The following is a 19,714-nucleotide window of genomic DNA, read 5'->3' as shown; positions in this document are numbered from 1 at the left end:
TAGTGGCTTTGGATGTGTGTGTAGTCTGTGAACCAAGTGTAATCGGCCCTCGCAAGCCGACTGAGAGCAAACATACTTAACAGTATGCGTCACTGGTGTGTGTGTGTGTGTGTGTATGTGTGTGTGTGTGTGTGTGTGTGTGTCAGAGAGAAACAGAGAGAGGTCAAATAAATTGCTTGACTCATGCCCGCCATTAACAGCAGCAATTATTCCCCTCACAGCACAGACCCGAGCCCCTTTGTCCGCCACTCCCTTTGGTCTACTTCAGTCTATGGTTTCCTGTTCCCTTTCTTCAGAATAGGATTTAACCAGAATGTGTACCAGAGACTTGCCTCGGTAGGCACACTGACTACTGCACGAAGGTGAGCTGTTTTTCAGTGCACATTTTCCCAAATAACTAATTACAAACGGTCTGCAGTTATTTCATGTCAAGCGATACTAGTTGTACTCTTAATAGTTTTCATTACTATTATTATTATTATTATTATTTATTAAGAGAAGTTGCTGAGATGGATGCTTAAGCAAAATGACAACAAACAAGAGCGGGAGGTGCTTTATGTCTTCAGTCTTGATATGAACCTGGCTTTCCCACAAGTGTCTCAATATGGTAAGTCATCTTCGGTTAAATCCTGTCAGAACCAAAAGCCGTAATATTGCTGTCATTAATTCAAACCTTAATAGAACAGTTCATGACGTGTGTTGAAAAACGTATTCTTCCAATACATCTGCAACTTTTATCTTGAACAAGGTGCAGACATAATCAGTGCATACGTTATCTATAGATGCATATCTTAACCTAAAGTTTGCACATAAAAAACTGAATCGCTAAGCTTATGCTTTCCAGCAGGCACCTGATGATGCAAGGGAATAATTATTGAACTTATACAGATTGAATTTAAATACAGGCTGAAAAATAAAAAGATAATGAATAAAATATATACACCTTAGCATCTAGAACACGTAGAAGACTGGTACAGAAGTATCAGAGGTGAAAAAAAAAATGCATACACATATACTTTATTAGTAAGAAATACAGTATCAAGCAGAAAAATACTGTAGCAGATAAACATGTTTCGTCTCTTAAATGCGGTCAAAGAGTTTATTCCTCTATTAGATGCCAGTGAGTTCCAAATCTGCCAGGTTCTATAATGAATGAACACCTGAGTTTGAGTCGAGTGTGTGTAAGGTGGTTTTAACTGGTTGTTGCTCCTCAGGCTATAGTGCTGAGTGTTTTAAATAGTACTGAATGGGACAACATACTGTACCTTGTTATTAAGTAGGGTGCCATTTAAGCATCAAATTATTGGTAGTATTTTGTACATTTAGAACATCTGAAGAGATGGCGAAGTTGCAAGCCTAGTCGTTACTGGAAAAAAAAAAAAAAAAAAAGCAGGTGAGGTCAAATACTGAAGTTTTCCCTTCTACCCGGGTGACACCAGCCTACCTGGGTTCAAATATTGTTCTTTTATTCTATTTCACTGCTGTGTCATTTATGAAGTAATAATTTGTGGTGCTCAAACATACTTATGTGTCTCTTTCTTTAGTGGAAAACCCTTTTAATAATTTAAAACATTTTGGTAGCTTTATAGTTGTCATATCTGAGAGAGAGAGAGAGAGAGAGAGAGAGAGAGAGAGAGAGAGAGAGAGAGAGAGAGAGAGAGAGAGAGAGAGAGATTGATACTGCGCTCATGAAAGGGAAAGCTGTTTACAATGGACTAATATCCCTTCACACCCATCCCTAACTGTGAATTCCAGCAGCTCATGAGAATTATAGCACTCGTCCTTTTACTCCATGAAGAGGAGCAAGTAGAGTTACATGGAGAGACAGACATACAAATGGGGAAGTAAAGGAGTGTTGTAGTAGTGATACGGATGTGCTTGGAAGCGTTAGGAGATACACTCTGAGACGGTTTGTTCTTGTGGAGTGGATAGAGAATAAGAGGCCTAGTAGTAGTGTATGTTAGGTGGAGGGGAAGAGGGAAGGAGGAGACCAAGATTTAGATGGAGGGATGGAATGGAGACATATTTAAGAGAGGTGGGTGTGATCTGGATATGAAGCAGGTAAATGACAGAGGACAGGGCGACACTGGGGTAATTCGCTTGTGGCTACTCTTTACGGGATTTTGGCGTCTGTCTTCAGGTAGGTATATAGACAGACTGTAGTGAAGTCCTATATTACTTTTTTCTTATAACTCCAGATCATTTAAACGAATTTCAAGACCTCTAATACTTAAAAGGGTAATGAAGGCTATGAATTTCGTAAGCTGAGTAAAAATATCTGGAAACGGTAAGAAGTGCATAAAAAGTTTCATACGACTGCAGAGTTTGATTGATATACACTGGATTCCTTTTTTGTCCTCATTAATATATTCAGGTCCAAAGTGCAGCTGAATCTCTTTAATATTTAACGAGCATTACCATTATCCCTTGTTTTAGGTTAAGCGTGTGCCTCGCGTTGGGTTTTGTTGCTTCATTGAGTTTGTTCTGTTTCTCCGGGTTGGTGGCGTACGCCATCTATTACCAGTGTGACCCGCTCACCTCAGGCAGGATACAGAAACCGGATCAGATCCTTCCTTACCTTGTGATAGATAAATTGGGTCATCTCAGAGGTATACCAGGGATCTTCGTGGCTGCAATTTACGGTGCAGTCCTGAGGTAAGTCATGTTTCTTATTACCGATACAGTAATAGTTTTGGCCACTTGTCTTCGACGATAACCCACACTAGGTATGAAGAGTAACATTCCAAAGGATATGACAGATGTCTGTATGATATGATCCTACAATTTTGTTTCATTTCACTCAAACAGTAATGAGTTTCACTGGTTTTCAGACTCACAAGCCTTTGGGTTAAAAGAATAAATAATTATAGAAATAAATAAATAAATAAATAAGCATGAATCGGCTGTCACGCAGTTTAAAGTCACACAGTGTGATTCAGATTATGATCATCTTCCTTAGCTAGCCTCTGGTGAGATTGAAATGTTACTTCATTTACATCAGTATAAGAAAATTGGACAACACCCTCAATTTTAGTCTATAACCACTGCTGGGTGATACAGTAGTTCTTGTTTTAACAAGCAAAACAAGCGAGAACATTACACTACAGTACATGTAGGTGGGTGCCTGATGGATAGTAAGCGGATCGGAGGGTACCATGAAACAGGTAGTAGAGCACAACAACTCCGGTAACTATTATAGCTACAACACATTTCCCACTTAGATGGAGAGCTTATGAAACAGTATTAGATGATACAGTTTTCTTGTCTAATAACAATATACTCTGCATCAGCTGTAATATCAAGGTAATAGATAGATAAGACCCATAGAAGTGATGTGGTACGAAAGCTCCAACACATGGATATTTTGATCTTTAGATAACATGGACAATAAACAGCCGAAATGTTTGGAAATTTCCAAAGCCAATTATAACACGATCCTTACAAGCATGATAGCAGCGTCTAAGATAAAGTATTTCTCCTGTCAATTCGTTATCAAACCATCCAAAAAAAGCAAAAAGTGCCAAAATGAACACGAAAACTGGGTATTCACTTAAATTATTGCAGTTATAGTGAACGTACGAAAATGGTTTGAAAACTTTAATGAAACTAGAGGCATTCCCAAAGGGGGGAATCACAACAGACGCGAGCAGATACATATCTAGCGCGGCTTAGAATATGACCTTGACCTTGACCTACTTTCACCAATTTCGAACTCATAGGAGATTTTAATCTTTACTACACACCTGTAAAATTTTTTGATGATGTCTTGAGCGGTTGCGAAGTTATGGTTGTAACAGAAACACAGACAGACAAACAAACTGAAAACAATATTCGTTGGAGATTTTCATCCCTACTATACACCTGTAAACCTTTGTGACGATATCTTGGGCGGTTGCGAAGTTATCATGGTAACAGACAAACAGACATTGACCTACTTTCACCAATTTCAAACTCGTGATCGCTTTCATTCTCTACTTACACACCTGTAAAATTTCGTGATGATACCTTGAGTGGTTGCGAAGTTATCGTGGTAAAAGATACACACACACACACACACACACACACACACACACACACACACACACACACACACACACACACACAAAATTTAAAACAATACCCGCTTCGCTATCGCGGGAGCTAAAAATGGCAAGAATACTAACTCGAACACGTTTCATGCTTTCAATATGGCAGTCAGTGACTCATTATAATTACTTATTAACCGTTAATATTTGCCCTTACTATTTTTTAGTGATTTATTTTTGAGCCAGGTTGACGAGGTCGATGGTCATTATTTCTGTACTAAATGTATCTGTGTGTGTCTGTCTGTGTGGAAAACTCTAATCTCAAAAAGTATTGGTTGTAGAAGGAAAACTTATTAATTAAAGTTGTTTAGAGTCACAGCTTGAGTTCACATGTCACTCAACCAGCACTGGGAGTCATTCAAGATGGATACACAGTAGTCAAGTTTTCATCAAACAGCAGTATTACAGTCTACCTGGCTCACAGATGACAGGTAGTCTTGTTCTGGATTATTTTATGAACAGATTTAGTCCAGCTAGTAATATGACGCTGACAGTCAATGAAAAAATAAGTAAATAAAACCTTCACAGGATGCCGAGCTCTGCCCATTCATCATCCGAGACATTAACTCACTACGAATGATACAGACAGTTTATTTTAGTTCGCTGGTGCATTTACACTACATACTTTTCCATCAAATGACATGTCTTGCATAAAACTTTCGTCCAATTCAATATTGTAAATGAATTCTTCGATGTCTGTTTAATATTATGCTACCAAAAGTCTCATGTCATGACTGTAATTGATATTTGATTTCACTCAGCTTTGCAACATTTGTTATTGTATTTTTTTTCCTTTCCATAGGAAAATTAAAAAAAGAAAAAGTCAAGAATTCAGTGGTAGGATAATGTCAGGTTAAAATGTGCAACAGTTTCTCGAGGATGGCTATTTTCTTTATTGCTGATTGGATTTCAGATTGTATTTCGTTTTCTTATGAATGAGTTTTTAAAAATTCACTGTTCTAATGCAGTAAACTATGTCAAATTTTGTCTGTGACCGGCGACGGCTTAATAAAACTGAATGTAACTGAAATAAGGAAGAGCTGTAGCATTACGTTTTCCGCAGTTACATCAAGCCAACCAGTCGGGTACAAGGAAAAAGGCGGATCACATTGTCTTGGAAACAAGACAAGTCATGTCTTCTCTTTTAACAGTTCGATCTCCAGTATCGGTAACTCAATAGCATGTCTGATCTGGGAGGACTTACTCAAGGACAGGCCATATTTTAGGAAGATGAATAACACCTCAGCCACAAACGTCCTCAAACTGCTGTGTAAGTACTCTAAATGAAATTGCTATGGTTACTCTTTACGTGTATTAAAAAAAAAAAAAAATGGTTCCTCCAACAGAATTTTAGATTCTTGTCGACTCTTGCTAATATATTTTTAAAACTGATTATATGAAGTTGTAGCCAAGCCCATATCTTTATATCCACCTAAAGAATAAGAAATGACTACCCTCTATGCCATGTTATACCGCATAATTTAAACGGCAGTGAAGCAGAGACGTTTGAATTCTTTCCCCTCATCATTAGTGACGCTTACTGTACAAACACTGAACTTAGTCTTTTGGTTTCTCTTCAGCTGCTGCAACGGGACTGTTTGCAATCGCCCTCTGCTTCCTGGTCAGCCGTCTTGGCACTATCATGAACGTGGCCTACAGCATCACTGGCGCTGTCATGGCGCCACTTGCTGGCATGTACATGGCCGGCCTCCTGACACCCTGGGTCAACACTAAGGTCAGGCACATCTGAAAGCATGTCTATTGTCTAGTCTCCCCCCAAAGTAACGCCTCTTCTGGAGCCAATGTTTCTGTAAATGCACACAACACAACATACATGGCAGGTTCGATAGGGTTCGTTTTCTGACATTGCTGCATCTGTTTTGCGCTTTCCTGTACGTGACAATCAGTAAGTATCCTGTATATCACTTACTCTCAAATTAGACAATGTTCGTTCCAACAATTGGGATGCCAAGTAGCAGTAAAACGTCCCTACATCTTCATGACCCAAGATCACTGACGAACTAATTTGAGCGCAGTATATAATAAATCAAAAAGACCTAATGTTGCATTCATTTGCAAGCACTCAGAGGTACATTAAAATTCCATATCATATAACAATGACATTGTGATTTATTGTATAACAATTTTATTTCCACATACAGTGGCTCAGTCTACTCGAGGTTGTTTTGAGGCTTCAGTCGAAACAGCGTCAAATGCACCCATGGGATTTACAGTCATCATGAAAGCAACTTAAAAATCACAAGGATTATCACTGACCGTCGAAAAATTGGCGTTGGCCTGCTAATATACTTCACAATCTTACTATATTTCACTACTAAAAATGTACATTGTGACCACCAGTTACATACAGTATAGGCATGTGGCACGCTGATAACCGACAACTCCTTCATACTAGGATAACAGGCCTGCAGATATAATCCACGTGCATAGTTACTACCTATACGACTTCGCTCTTGCGTCCGACTGTATCGATGAGGAAATGGGCCGATACTTTTTGGGGAGGCTGCACACCTGCTGCTGAAACTCCTTAAGTAGGGAATGAACTAAAGCCAAGGCTGATTCAGTAAATAATGTCGCAACCAAAAATCACTAACTGAGGGTCAGTGGTTTACTCAAATGCTCAATCAACATAACTGGCTGTTTATCTTGTTAGAACTCCAGCCGTGGTGGCCATGAATTTGTCCCCCCTCCCCTGCTCAAGAGCTTTCAGCCACTTGTGTTCATGTACTGAAATATTGGCTTTTAGTTGGATGTCTAGCCAGGGTGATGCCAAGTTAACCTGATACTCCATTTTTTTTTATTGAGGCGAAGATGCACTTGACGGGTTGATGATGACTGGCTGAATGCGACATGTCCAAAAAATTTTTACTAACCCAAATTTCCCCCTCGGATATTTGTTGTCAGTTAATAATACTAGATTATGAAGTAATGTTGCATTCAGCCAATAATCACCAATCTTTCAAGTGCATCTTCGCCTCGATAAAAAAAAAAACTGAGTATAGTTTCTCGCATTTGCCAGGGTGCCGTGGTGGGCTTCGTGGCAGCCTTTTCGTTCAATATATGGCTCATAATAGGCAAGTTTATACGGGGTGGGGGGTCACCTCCCCACCTCCCTCTCTCCACGGATGGATGCCCAGAGAACGTCGTCCACCTCGTCAACATCACTTCAGCCACACTTGGTACACTGCTAGTACAAGAGCCACCAGTTGACAGGTCAGTATATTAAGAAATTTTTTTTAAAGGAACTCGTACTAATATATCACATGTGAAAGTTCTTTATATAGGCCTTTGCGTTCAAGGAATTCTTTCCTTCCTGCATTTTTTTCCAGTAGTTTTAAATCATGGCTCCTCAGTGTTCGATATGTAGTTTTACGTACCCTAACCAGAAAAAAAAAAAAAAAAAATTCTTGGCCCATGCAGTCACAAGCACCCAAAAGCTGATGATAATTATTGTTCAGATCTTTGCCACCCACTGGGAGGATAGAGGTGTGGCCTTTAACATTGCCTGGCTCGCCTGAAAATGAAAAATCCCTGTGTTGATTGTTGCCACCATAACAGGCTTGTTTTTCTTCTGCCATCCTCAGTTTGTATCTGAACACAAAGACAAGAGAGTAACACACCAAATGGTCAGAAACACCACCACATTGTCAGTAACATTATCGTCACCATATGGACAGGAACAACGCATGGTCAGTAACATCACCATCACCACATGGTCAGAAACACAACCACATGGCCAGTAACACCACCACCACCACATGGACAGAAACACCGCCATATGGTCAGAAACATAACCATCACCACATAGACAGCAACAACGCACGGTCAGTAACATCACCATCACCACATGGACAGAAACTCCACCACATGGTCAGAAACATCACCACATGGTCATTACCGCCACCACATGGTTAGTAATAGCATCACATATTCATAAGCACCACATGGTAATGATCATATCTCTTCCACATAGTAATAAACATCATATAGCATCACCTCACGGTCATAAACACCACCACATGGTCATAGAGCACCATCTTATAGCCATGGTCATAAATATAACTACATAGCCATGACCATGAACACTACCAGATTGTCATTAGCACCATAAAAGGTTCTTTTTCATAAACACCACCATTAGCACCACATGGTCATAAAATACTACCACAGCCACACACTCACACACACAAAAAAAAACACTAATTGGCGATAAAACACCACAACATGATAAAAAGCACCACAGCATGATGAGAATGCACTGACAAATGGTCATAAAAAAATTAACATGTTCATAAACATCACCACATGCTCATAAACACAAGAACATAGTAATGGTTGCAACACAGCTACATGGTCATAAACACCACCACATAGTCATAAAACACCACCATATGATCTAAACGCACCACCACTTTGTCATGGTCATAAACATAATATGGTTATGGTCATAAACATAACATGATTACTGTCATAAACATAACATGGTTATGATCATAAACATATCATGGTTATAGTCATAAACATAACATGGTTATGATCATAAACATATCATGGTTATAGTCATAAACATAACATGGTTATGGTCATAAACATAACATGGTTATGGTCATAAACATAACACGGTTATGGTCATAAACATAACATGGTTGTGGTCATAAACATCACATGGTAATGAAGCCCCATCACATGGTCATAATATCCAACAATTGTGAATAAAGCAGCACCTTACAGCAATAATAATCAGTCAAAACAGCACATGCATCCTCTTAATCCTTTGATTTGCCAAGTTTCCTCCTTCTTACGAAACACAAACCAAACAATAGTACTTCAGTTTACAGACGGACAGGTAGTTATTATTGTTTGGTTTCCATAATTAAACATTACTCCGGCAAAAGAAACAATCATGTAAGTGCGACAGATAGTGAGCTACCACTATAGGATGTGGCTAATGACTGGCACTTGGAATAAAAAAAACTGAAATTTGGAGGACACATACATTTACTGACTAAGAAGGAAAGCCAACCTAATGATACTCATTATTTAGTAACTAGGGTGTATAGTCCATGCTCCATTATAGCATTCCTTGGTATTTTGTTTTCTCTTGAGACGATTAGCTTCAACAAAGGGAAAGCAGGTAAGAGACCTTGTAGCAGACAAAGAGGGAAAGAAACTAGCTCACTATATGGGTAGAGCAAAAAATCTGCTTTGAAGACTGGAGCAGAGGCAGAATATAAAAACTGAATAGATATCAGTGGCTAATCGTGATTCACACACACACACACACACACACACACACACACACACACACACACACACACACGCACTCTTTCAATTGTTCAATACCAATCTACTTTATTGTTTTGGGTTCCCGAGCCCCCTCTTGAAAATGCCCACATACATTTTAGGAAGGTGTCCCCCAGGCTGAGAACCCCTTTTCTAACATAATATGGACACGTAATTGCATCACTACCTCCATTACTTCCCCTATTCACCTAATTTTTTTTCTTACCATATTATGTTTTCATATTTTATCTTCCATCATATTAAGTACCTAAGTTATTCATGTATAACCATGACAAGTGATAACCAGAACTATACATTTTTTTTTTTTTTTGCTTCAGGTAATTCAGTTTTCATTGCATAATCACACAATTTTCTTTCTGTAATAATATGTCTGGGAAGAAGTGATCACACAGTTATTAATATCACCGCTTATCCTCTGCTATCATTACCATTTTCTTGTTATCGTGCCACGAGATGCACTGCAGTTGTATACACATGCATCGGTGATTCTCTGCTGTCTGTATATTCTTCTCAAAGTTTCGAGACCATGCCTACTGCAGTTTTATACACATATTCATTGGCATATATGTATATATCAACAGAAAACGCTTACCGAGCATATGTATAAAATAAAAACTGCCAAATCTCATTTTATCCAAACTTGCTGGGGCCCCAGTGCTAGGTTAGAGTTATTCCAGAGCATTTCAGGGCAGGAGACCACTAACACCCCAGCAGCCCATTCATGATAGAAAAATCTCTGGCCATCTCTGAGACTCGAACCGTAATGCACAGGCCAAAGTGCGTTCTGACCCAAGCGTTTTTCTGAGTGTGCCACCAGGTGTCTATATGTATAAGATAGTTAACATTTAAATAGTTATGAAGTTTCTTTTCCTTATCATATCCCCGTATTCAAACCATTAGACCTACAGTAACTATCGATTTCCTATGGCCTGTTGTGCACGGAGCTGATTTATGGACATTTCTTCCATGTTAAGAAAAAAGCAGTATGTGTTATTTCGCATGACGTAAATTTGTGTGTGTGTGACTGATTTCACAGGTTACTCATCACAGTTCCCTATAATGTTCACCAGTGCCTTCTTTGCCCCAGTATGATATGCAGTCAGGTCCACATACAGGTACTACACGGTGTAGTTTATTGAAGGTCAACTTGCAACCAGTGCATTTGTTTACGTCGCATGTCAATTACGTTGGTCGGACTTTTTTTTTTTTTATGTGTGTCCGACTCTGGGCAAAGGCTTCACAGCCTGCTCCCAAGACCCAGTAGTCCTCCCACATACCATACACCTCTACATGGTTATAACATGACGACTCCTGTATCAACCTATAAGCGATTCTACATCCTGTATACTTGGGAAGTAAATGTATCACATACCATCAGTGCATTTAATCCTTGCTTGCCACGATGGCTTTGGGGTGGAAGTGGGTGTAGAGTGACAAGGGCTTGGCTTGTTCATGGCTGTTCCCGTTGTTGCTTCAGATCTAAATGAGACTGTGTGTGTGTGTGTGTGTGTGTGTGTGTGTGTGTGTGTGTGTGTGTGTGTGTGTGTGTGTGTGTGTGTGTGTGTGTGTGTGTGTGTGTGTGTGTGTGTGTGTGTGTGTGTGTGTGTGTGTGTGTGTGTGTGTGTGTGTGTGTGTGTGTGTGTGTGTGTGTGTGTGTGTGTGTGTGTGTGTGTGTGTGTGTGTGTGTGTGTGTGTGTGTGTGTGTGTGTGTGTGTGTGTGTGTGTGTGTGTGTGTGTGTGTGTGTGTGTGTGTGTGTGTGTGTGTGTGTGTGTGTGTGTGTGTGTGTGTGTGTGTGTGTGTGTGTGTGTGTGTGTGTGTGTGTGTGTGTGTGTGTGTGTGTGTGTGTGTGTGTGTGTGTGTGTGTGTGTGTGTGTGTGTGTGTGTGTGTGTGTGTGTGTGTGTGTGTGTGTGTGTGTGTGTGTGTGTGTGTGTGTGTGTGTGTGTGTGTGTGTGTGTGTGTGTGTGTGTGTGTGTGTGTGTGTGTGTGTGTGTGTGTGTGTGTGTGTGTGTGTGTGTGTGTGTGTGTGTGTGTGTGTGTGTGTGTGTGTGTGTGTGTGTGTGTGTGTGTGTGTGTGTGTGTGTGTGTGTGTGTGTGTGTGTGTGTGTGTGTGTGTGTGTGTGTGTGTGTGTGTGTGTGTGTGTGTGTGTGTGTGTGTGTGTGTGTGTGTGTGTGTGTGTGTGTGTGTGTGTGTGTGTGTGTGTGTGTGTGTGTGTGTGTGTGTGTGTGTGTGTGTGTGTGTGTGTGTGTGTGTGTGTGTGTGTGTGTGTGTGTGTGTGTGTGTGTGTGTGTGTGTGTGTGTGTGTGTGTGTGTGTGTGTGTGTGTGTGTGTGGCATTAAGTAGAGTCTGAACTCAGTTTGATCAGTTGGACAGCACATAAAAGTCGCTCGTGAATACACATACCCCTTTCGTCCTACACTTGCATACACCCCAAAGCCATAATAGTAAGCATAGATTACATGCACTGACATCTTATGTGACTTAGTTAACCTGTAAGTATACCGCTAGTAGCATCATTACTACATTAATAGAGTTGTCATGATTTTGACATAATGCTGAGGCTGCTCCAACTTAGCAAACGTGCGACGTAAACTAATACACTGGTGCCACGTCGAACTCTATCACACCACCTTTGGTGTTTGTTGCTGTTGCTCAGCCCCGGTTGGTCAGATCGAATAGACCCACCAACCGCAGGTAAACAATTGTCTCTAAGGTGGTTGTCTCATAGGCTCCCTACACTGCTGATGTTGTGTCTGTATCTTAGTATGGCATGTGATGTGCATTGCTTCGCCATATGTGTTATGCTGTGTAGGCCCACACCGCAGGCCGGGCACGTGCCACCTGTTATTCCACTCAACCCATATCTAAGCCAGCAATTGAGGAGGGCTGGGTGACGTCATAACCCATGATTAGATAGATGAACTCCACCATCTCTAAGGACACCTTCAATGGGTGGAGGTTAGAAGAGGGTGGGGACTTGTATTATATTGATTTGAGAGAGGTGTTATATTGCCATGTTCATAAAGGGAACTGGAATGTCTGAAGGGGGGGATTGCTGTTGTAGAGGGCTTCATAATGTTTGAATGGTAATTGATTCATGTGCCTTGGTGTCCTGTGTGTCCCTGTCATTTAATGACAGGGCTAGTGTGCTTTAGCACAGGTTGCTATATAGAAATGTGTTCCTCTCATATCAAGATAAATAAGCTGTAGAAATGATTTTGTTACAGCCAGTGGTGATGAATAGGTCTTTGTTCTACAGTGTTTGCAAGGTGTAGTGAGTATCAGATAGGATGAAAGTGCATGGTGGGGAGGTATTCCGGTAGGACATCACTGATCTAATAATTATATTGTCTATACTCTATAAAGTTATAAGAATGGTGCTTCTTATTGTTGTCCATAGTCTGGCCCTTTACCTCCCCTGAGCTCACTGGGCTGGTGGTGCACCACCTCTTGATAGCTTGTATATTGTCCTTGTAGTTGAGTCCAATGTCATAATTTTTATGTAACTCCAAGGATCATAGTGGAAGGTGTGTGTGACTCATGTACTTTATTAAAGAAACTGGTAGATTTGTCAGTGCTTAACCCCCTAGCTCCCAGAGTTCCTGTGCGAGGGATTTTGCTGGAAGGGTGCAATGCTTATCGCCTTCCGCATGTCAGCTCTTAATTGCGATGCTCATTGGTCCCTACCCTGCGGTTCCCTTCTTTATTAAATTTTGATAATCCCAGTTCCGTCCCATACTGGGGACACGGGGCGCAAAGGGATTAAGAGTGATGTGAGTGGAGTACCTGTGTTCATGTTTACTGCTGGTGATGAGTGTGGTGTCGAATTTGGCAGAGGCGATCGTCAGCCTTTTCTCCTCGACCCAAGTTTGCTCAGTGTTAAGGTATTCCTGTTGCAGTGTGCAGGCCGTGTCCACAGTGTGGTGTGTGTGACTGTGGTGATGATTTCGTCTGCGTAAGATGCAGTGATTGTGGTCGGTTGGGACGTGGGAATATCATGCATGTATAGGTTGAAATATGTAAGCGAGAGAATGAATCCCTGTGGAACTCCGGCAGTGAAATTGTGTGTCCATGAAGACTTGCCCTGCAATGTAACATGTGCTTGTTTACAGGATGAATAGGTGCCAGATCAGCGGTTGGTGTTGTTTCCCATGCTTATGTTGTACGTCAGTGATTAGTTTGCTTTGGAGGATGTCATCAACGGCCTTACTAATATCTAGTGTTGTAAGAAGTGTATGCTATACTGTACAGATGTCACTGAGTTGTTGTCATCACATATTTGTTGTGTGAGATTAATCGGTAAGGCGTTTGTAGAAGGCTGTACTTTAAATGTGTTGTGAAGGAGAGAGAGGAACTTGAGGTGTGACTTTGTTGAAAATGAGGCATTTTGTTATTTTGGACGGTGCACTAAGAAGTGTTATGGAGCTTTACGAAGAAGGTTGTGTTGGGGCCGTGTTTGGCTGAAGTTTAGTGACAAGTGTTCAATAATTCCAAATGTTGGATATACTACAGTGTGTGTATGAGTAGCTTCTGATATTTGTAAGAACCTGGATGCCGTGTAGTCCGAAATATTTCAAGTTCAGGTTGCTGATGCCATCTGGACTTGTGCTTGTAGAGTTCGTTATTATACGTCCCCTCAACAATGGTGGTGGAGGCACTAGGTGATTAGTCTATCCGTGCGTGCGTGCGTCCATGCGTCCATGTGTCTGTAACACTCCTGTGGGAGTGATATCTCCTGAATCTCATCTAAACCCCTCGCCGGATTATAACCAAATTTTTGTCAGTGACACAGTATGAAGAGACGATGAACTGATTTCGCCAGCAAGGGCAAGGTGGCAAAGGGCAAGGTCATATGGGTCGACTTAGTTTATCTTCAGTCTCATTTCAGCCTCCATGAACCCTATCATGGAGGTTATATGGCGAGTCCGTGCTCAAAGCTTGGCAGAGGCATACCGAGCGGCGCTTTGGGTCGACAATTCGAGGCCCGAGTTCTTGGCGTTTCATTTTTGTAATCTTACGTGTCTATTCTGGAGTGAAGGAGCATGAATTGTGGTCGAGTGGAAAGGTTAGTCCATTTTGGTAGGACTATTTTTCAGAGTCAGTGAGTTTTCGTATTAAGTGACTTACGTTTGCAAAATGGTTCACGAGTATGCCTGCTCTGTTAAGTGTTGGAAGTGGTGGCGGTGTGGGTCTTGGAGGTGTTGTCTTTGACTTAGTGTTACTGTTAAGTATTTTTAAGAGCCGAGAGGGGTGTGTGAAGTGACTGGATGTTGCTATAGAGATCGTCTAGTTTTCTGTTTTCTTGGTACTAATCATACTGTTGATCTCGTAGCTTAGTTCATGGAGGCTTGTGATGGTGTTGTGTGTGTGGGAGAGAGAGCAGCAGTGTTTAAGTGAATCCCGTTGTCATATGAAGCGAGCAGTGTTTTGTGTCAAGTTTTGGTTGTAATGTCTTCTTTGTCCTCGTGGGATGGGGTGTTTGTTTGCAGTAAGTATGATGTTGTTGAGTCTGCAAAATGCCAATCAGTGTTGGTAATGAGTGTGCTGTTTAACATACTGAAGTGTTGCAACGTCCCTTCAGGGAATCTCTGCCCAGTTTGCCCTTCTGTATCCTGTGTACAGTACATGAGACGTGATCGCTCTTGATTGGATTGTTCTTATGGTGATAACGAGGAGGAGATGGTCTGTGGCAAGTCTGGGTTCCGTTCGCTTAGTGGACCACTCCCTGTAATATCTATAAGTTTAGCTGATTGTATAGCCGACTTGTGTGACGATAAATTTGGTATATAACTGGAAGAGTAAGAAAGAACCTGTAATTCATGCTACTTCGAAAGTGAAAGATAAAAAAAGATAAAAGATGGAGATTATTTTGCTGCTTAATTCATCCTCTCTGTCACTACTCTTCTGCGAACGTATCTACTCTCAGTTTAGATTAGACATATTCGCTGATGTAGTTCTCGTCAAGGTTTTGATATTCGTAACTGAGAGAAAACACTAATATGATTATACAAACGACAGCAGTGATTATATATGTACTCATTAAGCAATAATTACTAACGGTAGGCCGATGTCCCGTCTCATATTCTACCCAGCATTTTTCTCTTCCATTTGCCTTCCTTACTTTCCTTTTTATTCCTTTCTACCTCCCGTAAACAAGAACAAACTGTTACTCAGTATCTGGATTATTTCAGTCGGAAAGATAAATTCATCACTTTAGTACAAGCTGTTTATATAAAATGCATATTAACCAGTCCTTTGTAAATAAATTATAAATATGCACTGCCAATACCAACTTCATGACTGAGGTGTTCATCCTGTGTCAGGGTTGAGAGCCAGACTGTATATGACATCTCCTACTGCTACACCTCCATGATGGGCTTTCTCATCACTCTTGTGGTCAGCAATCTTGTCTCCTTCTGTACAGGTGAGTTTTCAGGCACTGTTATTTACCATTTCTCTGCAGCTGGTGCCTTTGAATATTTTATTCATGATAACACCATAAAGTTTTGGTGAGAGAACTCTCGCTTATCAGATACTTAAAAATAAAAAAAAATCCATCCCAAGTTTCTTTCTTGTGGCGGTACACCTAGGACTTATATTTAGACTAACTCCACCGGATTCAGTTTAGTTGAGAGAGATCTTAGCAGTCATGGGGTGAACGACAACCCTTTTGTCTGAGAGCTACTGAAGTGAACTAAAATTGATTGTTAACCTTGTCAGCCAGAATGCATTTTTAATTTCTATTCTTGTTATTATAGGACGATTTTCTTCAACCTAAAAAGATCCTCTAGGACTGACTAGGCTAAAGAAGACTAAATCTAGGCCATCCAATTCAATAATTCTATGAGCTAAATAAACATTTTGAAAGGTACCAAGAATATATATAGGAAAAAGACATCATCATATTCAAAGGGTTATTGGGCTAGAAAATATAAAGTAATATTTATAATCATCATCATCATCATCATCATCATCATCATTTTATAATAATTATTTAAATAATGATTGTTTCTAATCAATTCATTCCAATATGTCCTTGCCAGGTCTAATGAAATTGCCTTGCAGTGGGTACAAAGACACATATGTCGTAAGTCCGAAAACCCATTTAGTACAGTGACTTTTTTTTAAAGTTTCATGCTATCTTCTGGCGATTTTATAGTATAAGGACATCTCTTATAGAAAGGAGGTTAATGGCGGCAAAACCCAACGTCTCTAGTTCGCATGGCCTCTCCCAGTATTTGCAAATTCGTCTGCTAGGAACAAGAATTAAGACACAAAACAGAATCGTTTTGATGGTGTAAATTCCATTTTAACAGTGAATGATATAATGTCGTGACCATGGATTAATGAATACAACAGTACCTGTGCAACTGCTTGTGTGAAGTTTGCTTCATTTACTACAGTGTTTTGACTTTTTAATATTCCTGCAACTTTCAGACGATTTTACTTCCACAATGGACCTGATTTTGCTGACTGAGATTTCATCTGACCTCTCCAGTCCAAAAAAGCTTCTCCTCAACTGAGTAGAATTGTGTGGTGGTAGCAAGAACATAATATGAAAAAAGTCATCTTAGCAAAAGGAGTACGGGTAGAGAATATACTGTAAACATCATGAGTCCCTTTAACTCCTGTCAAATGGCGTCTATTTACACCCGCGCTGGCTGGATGCAAGGCGGGTGTAATTATTTCCCTAGTTTGTGTGTGTGTGTGTGTGTGTGTGTGTGTGTGTGTGTGTGTGTGTGTGTGTGTGTGTGTGTGTGTGTGTGTGTGTGTGTGTGTGTGTGTGTGTGTGTGTGTGTGTGTGTGTGTGTTTGAACGGGATGTCAGCATTTTTATTGTTTTTCATACAAACCTGGTGTAATTTATGAGGGTCCTCAAGGGTTAAAGTAACATGACAAGGTCAACTTGAATAGTTCTGATTCGTTTTAATCAAACCAAACGTGGTGGAATGTTTCACGGAGAGGCAAGAAGGAAAGGTGCTGATTTTGCAAAATGCGGTAAGATCATCTTCGACATGTCGAGTGTCTGCGTGTTAATAAAATAAAACATTTTAAAAATCTGATATAGGTCAGACTTTTTGGAAGAGTTGAAGGTCAGGCAATGCGTTGACCTACTGTATTTTAGGAAAATCGGTCATAGATCAAGGTCAATGACACAGCCAACTTCAGTATTTTTTTTTTCCCTTAAGATGAATGTTGGTGGAAGTGTGCAAGGTAAGGCAATAATGAAGAGATTTGATTTTGTAAATAATCAATCAGAGGTCGAGGTTCCAGGGTACGGTCGATCGTCAAGGTCGCATGGTAACATCGGCTTAGCCTTGGCAATTTTCATCCGATTTTGACCAGACGATGTAATGGTTGAGGTTTAGGCTTGGAGGAAGGAATTCAGTTTTCAGAATGATCAATCAGAGATCATGACCATTGTGTCTGTGCGAACAAAGTATCTAAAGTAGTTCTGATTCGATATGGCCTACACTTGATTAAAGGTTTGAGGGTCAGCCAAGGCACTAACCTATCGTTTTTAGAACAACAGGTTTAAGGTCAAGGTTACTAGGCAAGGTCAACTTAGCAATTTTGGTTCAGTTTAAGTAAATTTTTGAAGATGGGTTTAGAATTAGACAGGGATGAAGGAATTCTGGATATGAAAAATGTCAGTCAAAGATCAAGGTCAAAGGGCTAGGTCAAGTGCTAGACCATTATACCTCAAAGTTTTGATTCGATTTAATCCAGACTTGGAGGAAGAATTGAAGGTGAGCCAAGAATGAAAGTGATTCCAAAATGAGAAAAATTTGCCAAGGGACAAGATCAAGGGGCAAGGTCAGCCTACTCGTATACCATTCTAATACAGTTTGGATCCAGGTTGGTGAAAGTATTAATGTTGAGGCAGAACTGAAATAAATCAACTTTGAGAACAATCAGTCAAAGTTTAAGTCACAGAAGAAAGTCTCAAGCATTTAATCGGTTGTAGGGTACGGGCGTTGCAGTCTTTGAGTTCTTTTTGTTATATTTTTGCCGCTACTAGACGCCATCATTTAGCTAGGGAGAGCTCCTTGGTAGTTTAGGGAGCAGTGAAGGGTATACTATCTCTTGTAGTTCAGAAAACCAACTGACTGTAGTGTGTGATGTTATGTTGTTGTGATACTAATAAATCTGATCTCGGCAGGTCCACTCTCTCCAGAAGCAGTGGGCAAAGAGTTGACGTGTTCCTCTAGTGCACGACTTCACCAGCGTCTGTGGAGGGTTTGGTATGGCTACTATACCACTCCTGTGACTACAGACTGCAAAGTTGTAGCAGAAGTGGAGCTCTGACTTTTTTGTGTTGTTGTTTTATTGTGAAGTAGTAAGGTTTCAGTGAGCACATATCTCCCTGAACGTCAATAAATATATAATTTACTGTTGGGATCCTTCACTTCCACCATCCTGTGACTACAGACTGCAAAGTTGTAGCAGAAGTGGAGCTCTGACTTTTTTGTGTTGTTTTATTGTGAAGTAGAAAGGTTTCAGTGAGCACATACCTCCCTGAACGTCAATAAACGTATAATTTACTCATCTGGTAAATTACCAATATGCTGGGAATCGAACCAGGGACTCTCAGATGAGAGCCTGGCTCTCATCTGAGAGTCCCTGGTTCGATTCCCAGCATATTGGTAATTTACCAGATGATTTTTCCTGTGTACAGTACAGGTTTCTCCCTTCATTCTGACTTGCCGTAAGTGCTTGGGATAGATTAAAAGCATCTACTTGCCCGAGTGCCAGGGGGTTAACTCATCCTCTTGATGCCCACAGTGGGGGCGGAGGGACGTTGGTTAAAAGATTGTGACAACGTGAGTTAACTTTTACCTGGTCGTGGTGTAGTGGTATGCTGCCTGGCTCTCATCTGAGAGTCCCTGGTTCGATTCCCAGCATATTGGTAATTTACCAGATGATTCTTCCTGTGTACAGTACAGGTTTCTCCCTTCATTCTGACTTGCCGTAAGTGCTTGGGATAGATTAAAAGCATCTACTTGCCCGAGTGCCAGGGGGTTAACTCATCCTCTTGATGCCCACAGTGGGGGCGGAGGGACGTTGGTTAAAAGATTGTGACAACGTGAGTTAACTTTTACCTGGTCGTGGTGTAGTGGTATGCTGCCTGGCTCTCATCTGAGAGTCCCTGGTTCGATTCCCAGCATATTGGTAATTTACCAGATGATTCTTCCTGTGTACAGTACAGGTTTCTCCCTTCATTCTGACTTGCCGTAAGTGCTTGGGATAGATTAAAAGCATCTGCTTGCCCGAGTGCCAGGGGGTTAACTCATCCTCTTGATG

The 19,714-nt window shown here is 40.7% G+C and overlaps 1 protein-coding gene across 1 annotated transcript in view; it reads left to right on the top strand.

Moving 5' to 3' along the window:
* LOC145389873 (sodium-coupled monocarboxylate transporter 1-like) overlaps positions 1–18,718 on the top strand; it is a 32,980-nt gene extending 14,262 nt beyond the window's left edge. Inside the window, exons 6-12 of the mRNA XM_080265002.1 lie at positions 222–362; positions 2,437–2,655; positions 5,237–5,355; positions 5,666–5,820; positions 7,126–7,319; positions 15,734–15,834; positions 18,573–18,718. Coding sequence (XP_080121128.1) covers positions 222–362; positions 2,437–2,655; positions 5,237–5,355; positions 5,666–5,820; positions 7,126–7,319; positions 15,734–15,834; positions 18,573–18,718 — 1,075 coding nt within the window. The remainder of the gene's footprint in view (positions 1–221; positions 363–2,436; positions 2,656–5,236; positions 5,356–5,665; positions 5,821–7,125; positions 7,320–15,733; positions 15,835–18,572) is intronic.
* Positions 18,719–19,714: the final 996 nt, after the last annotated feature.

This window comes from Coenobita brevimanus, chromosome 14 (assembly GCF_032717465.1).
Source record: "Coenobita brevimanus isolate Jiangsu-jjx chromosome 14, ASM3271746v2, whole genome shotgun sequence".
In the NCBI taxonomy this organism is placed as follows: Eukaryota; Metazoa; Arthropoda; class Malacostraca; order Decapoda; family Coenobitidae; genus Coenobita; species Coenobita brevimanus.
Note: the sequence above shows the minus strand (reverse complement) of the source record. Positions and strands in the feature narration are given on the sequence as shown.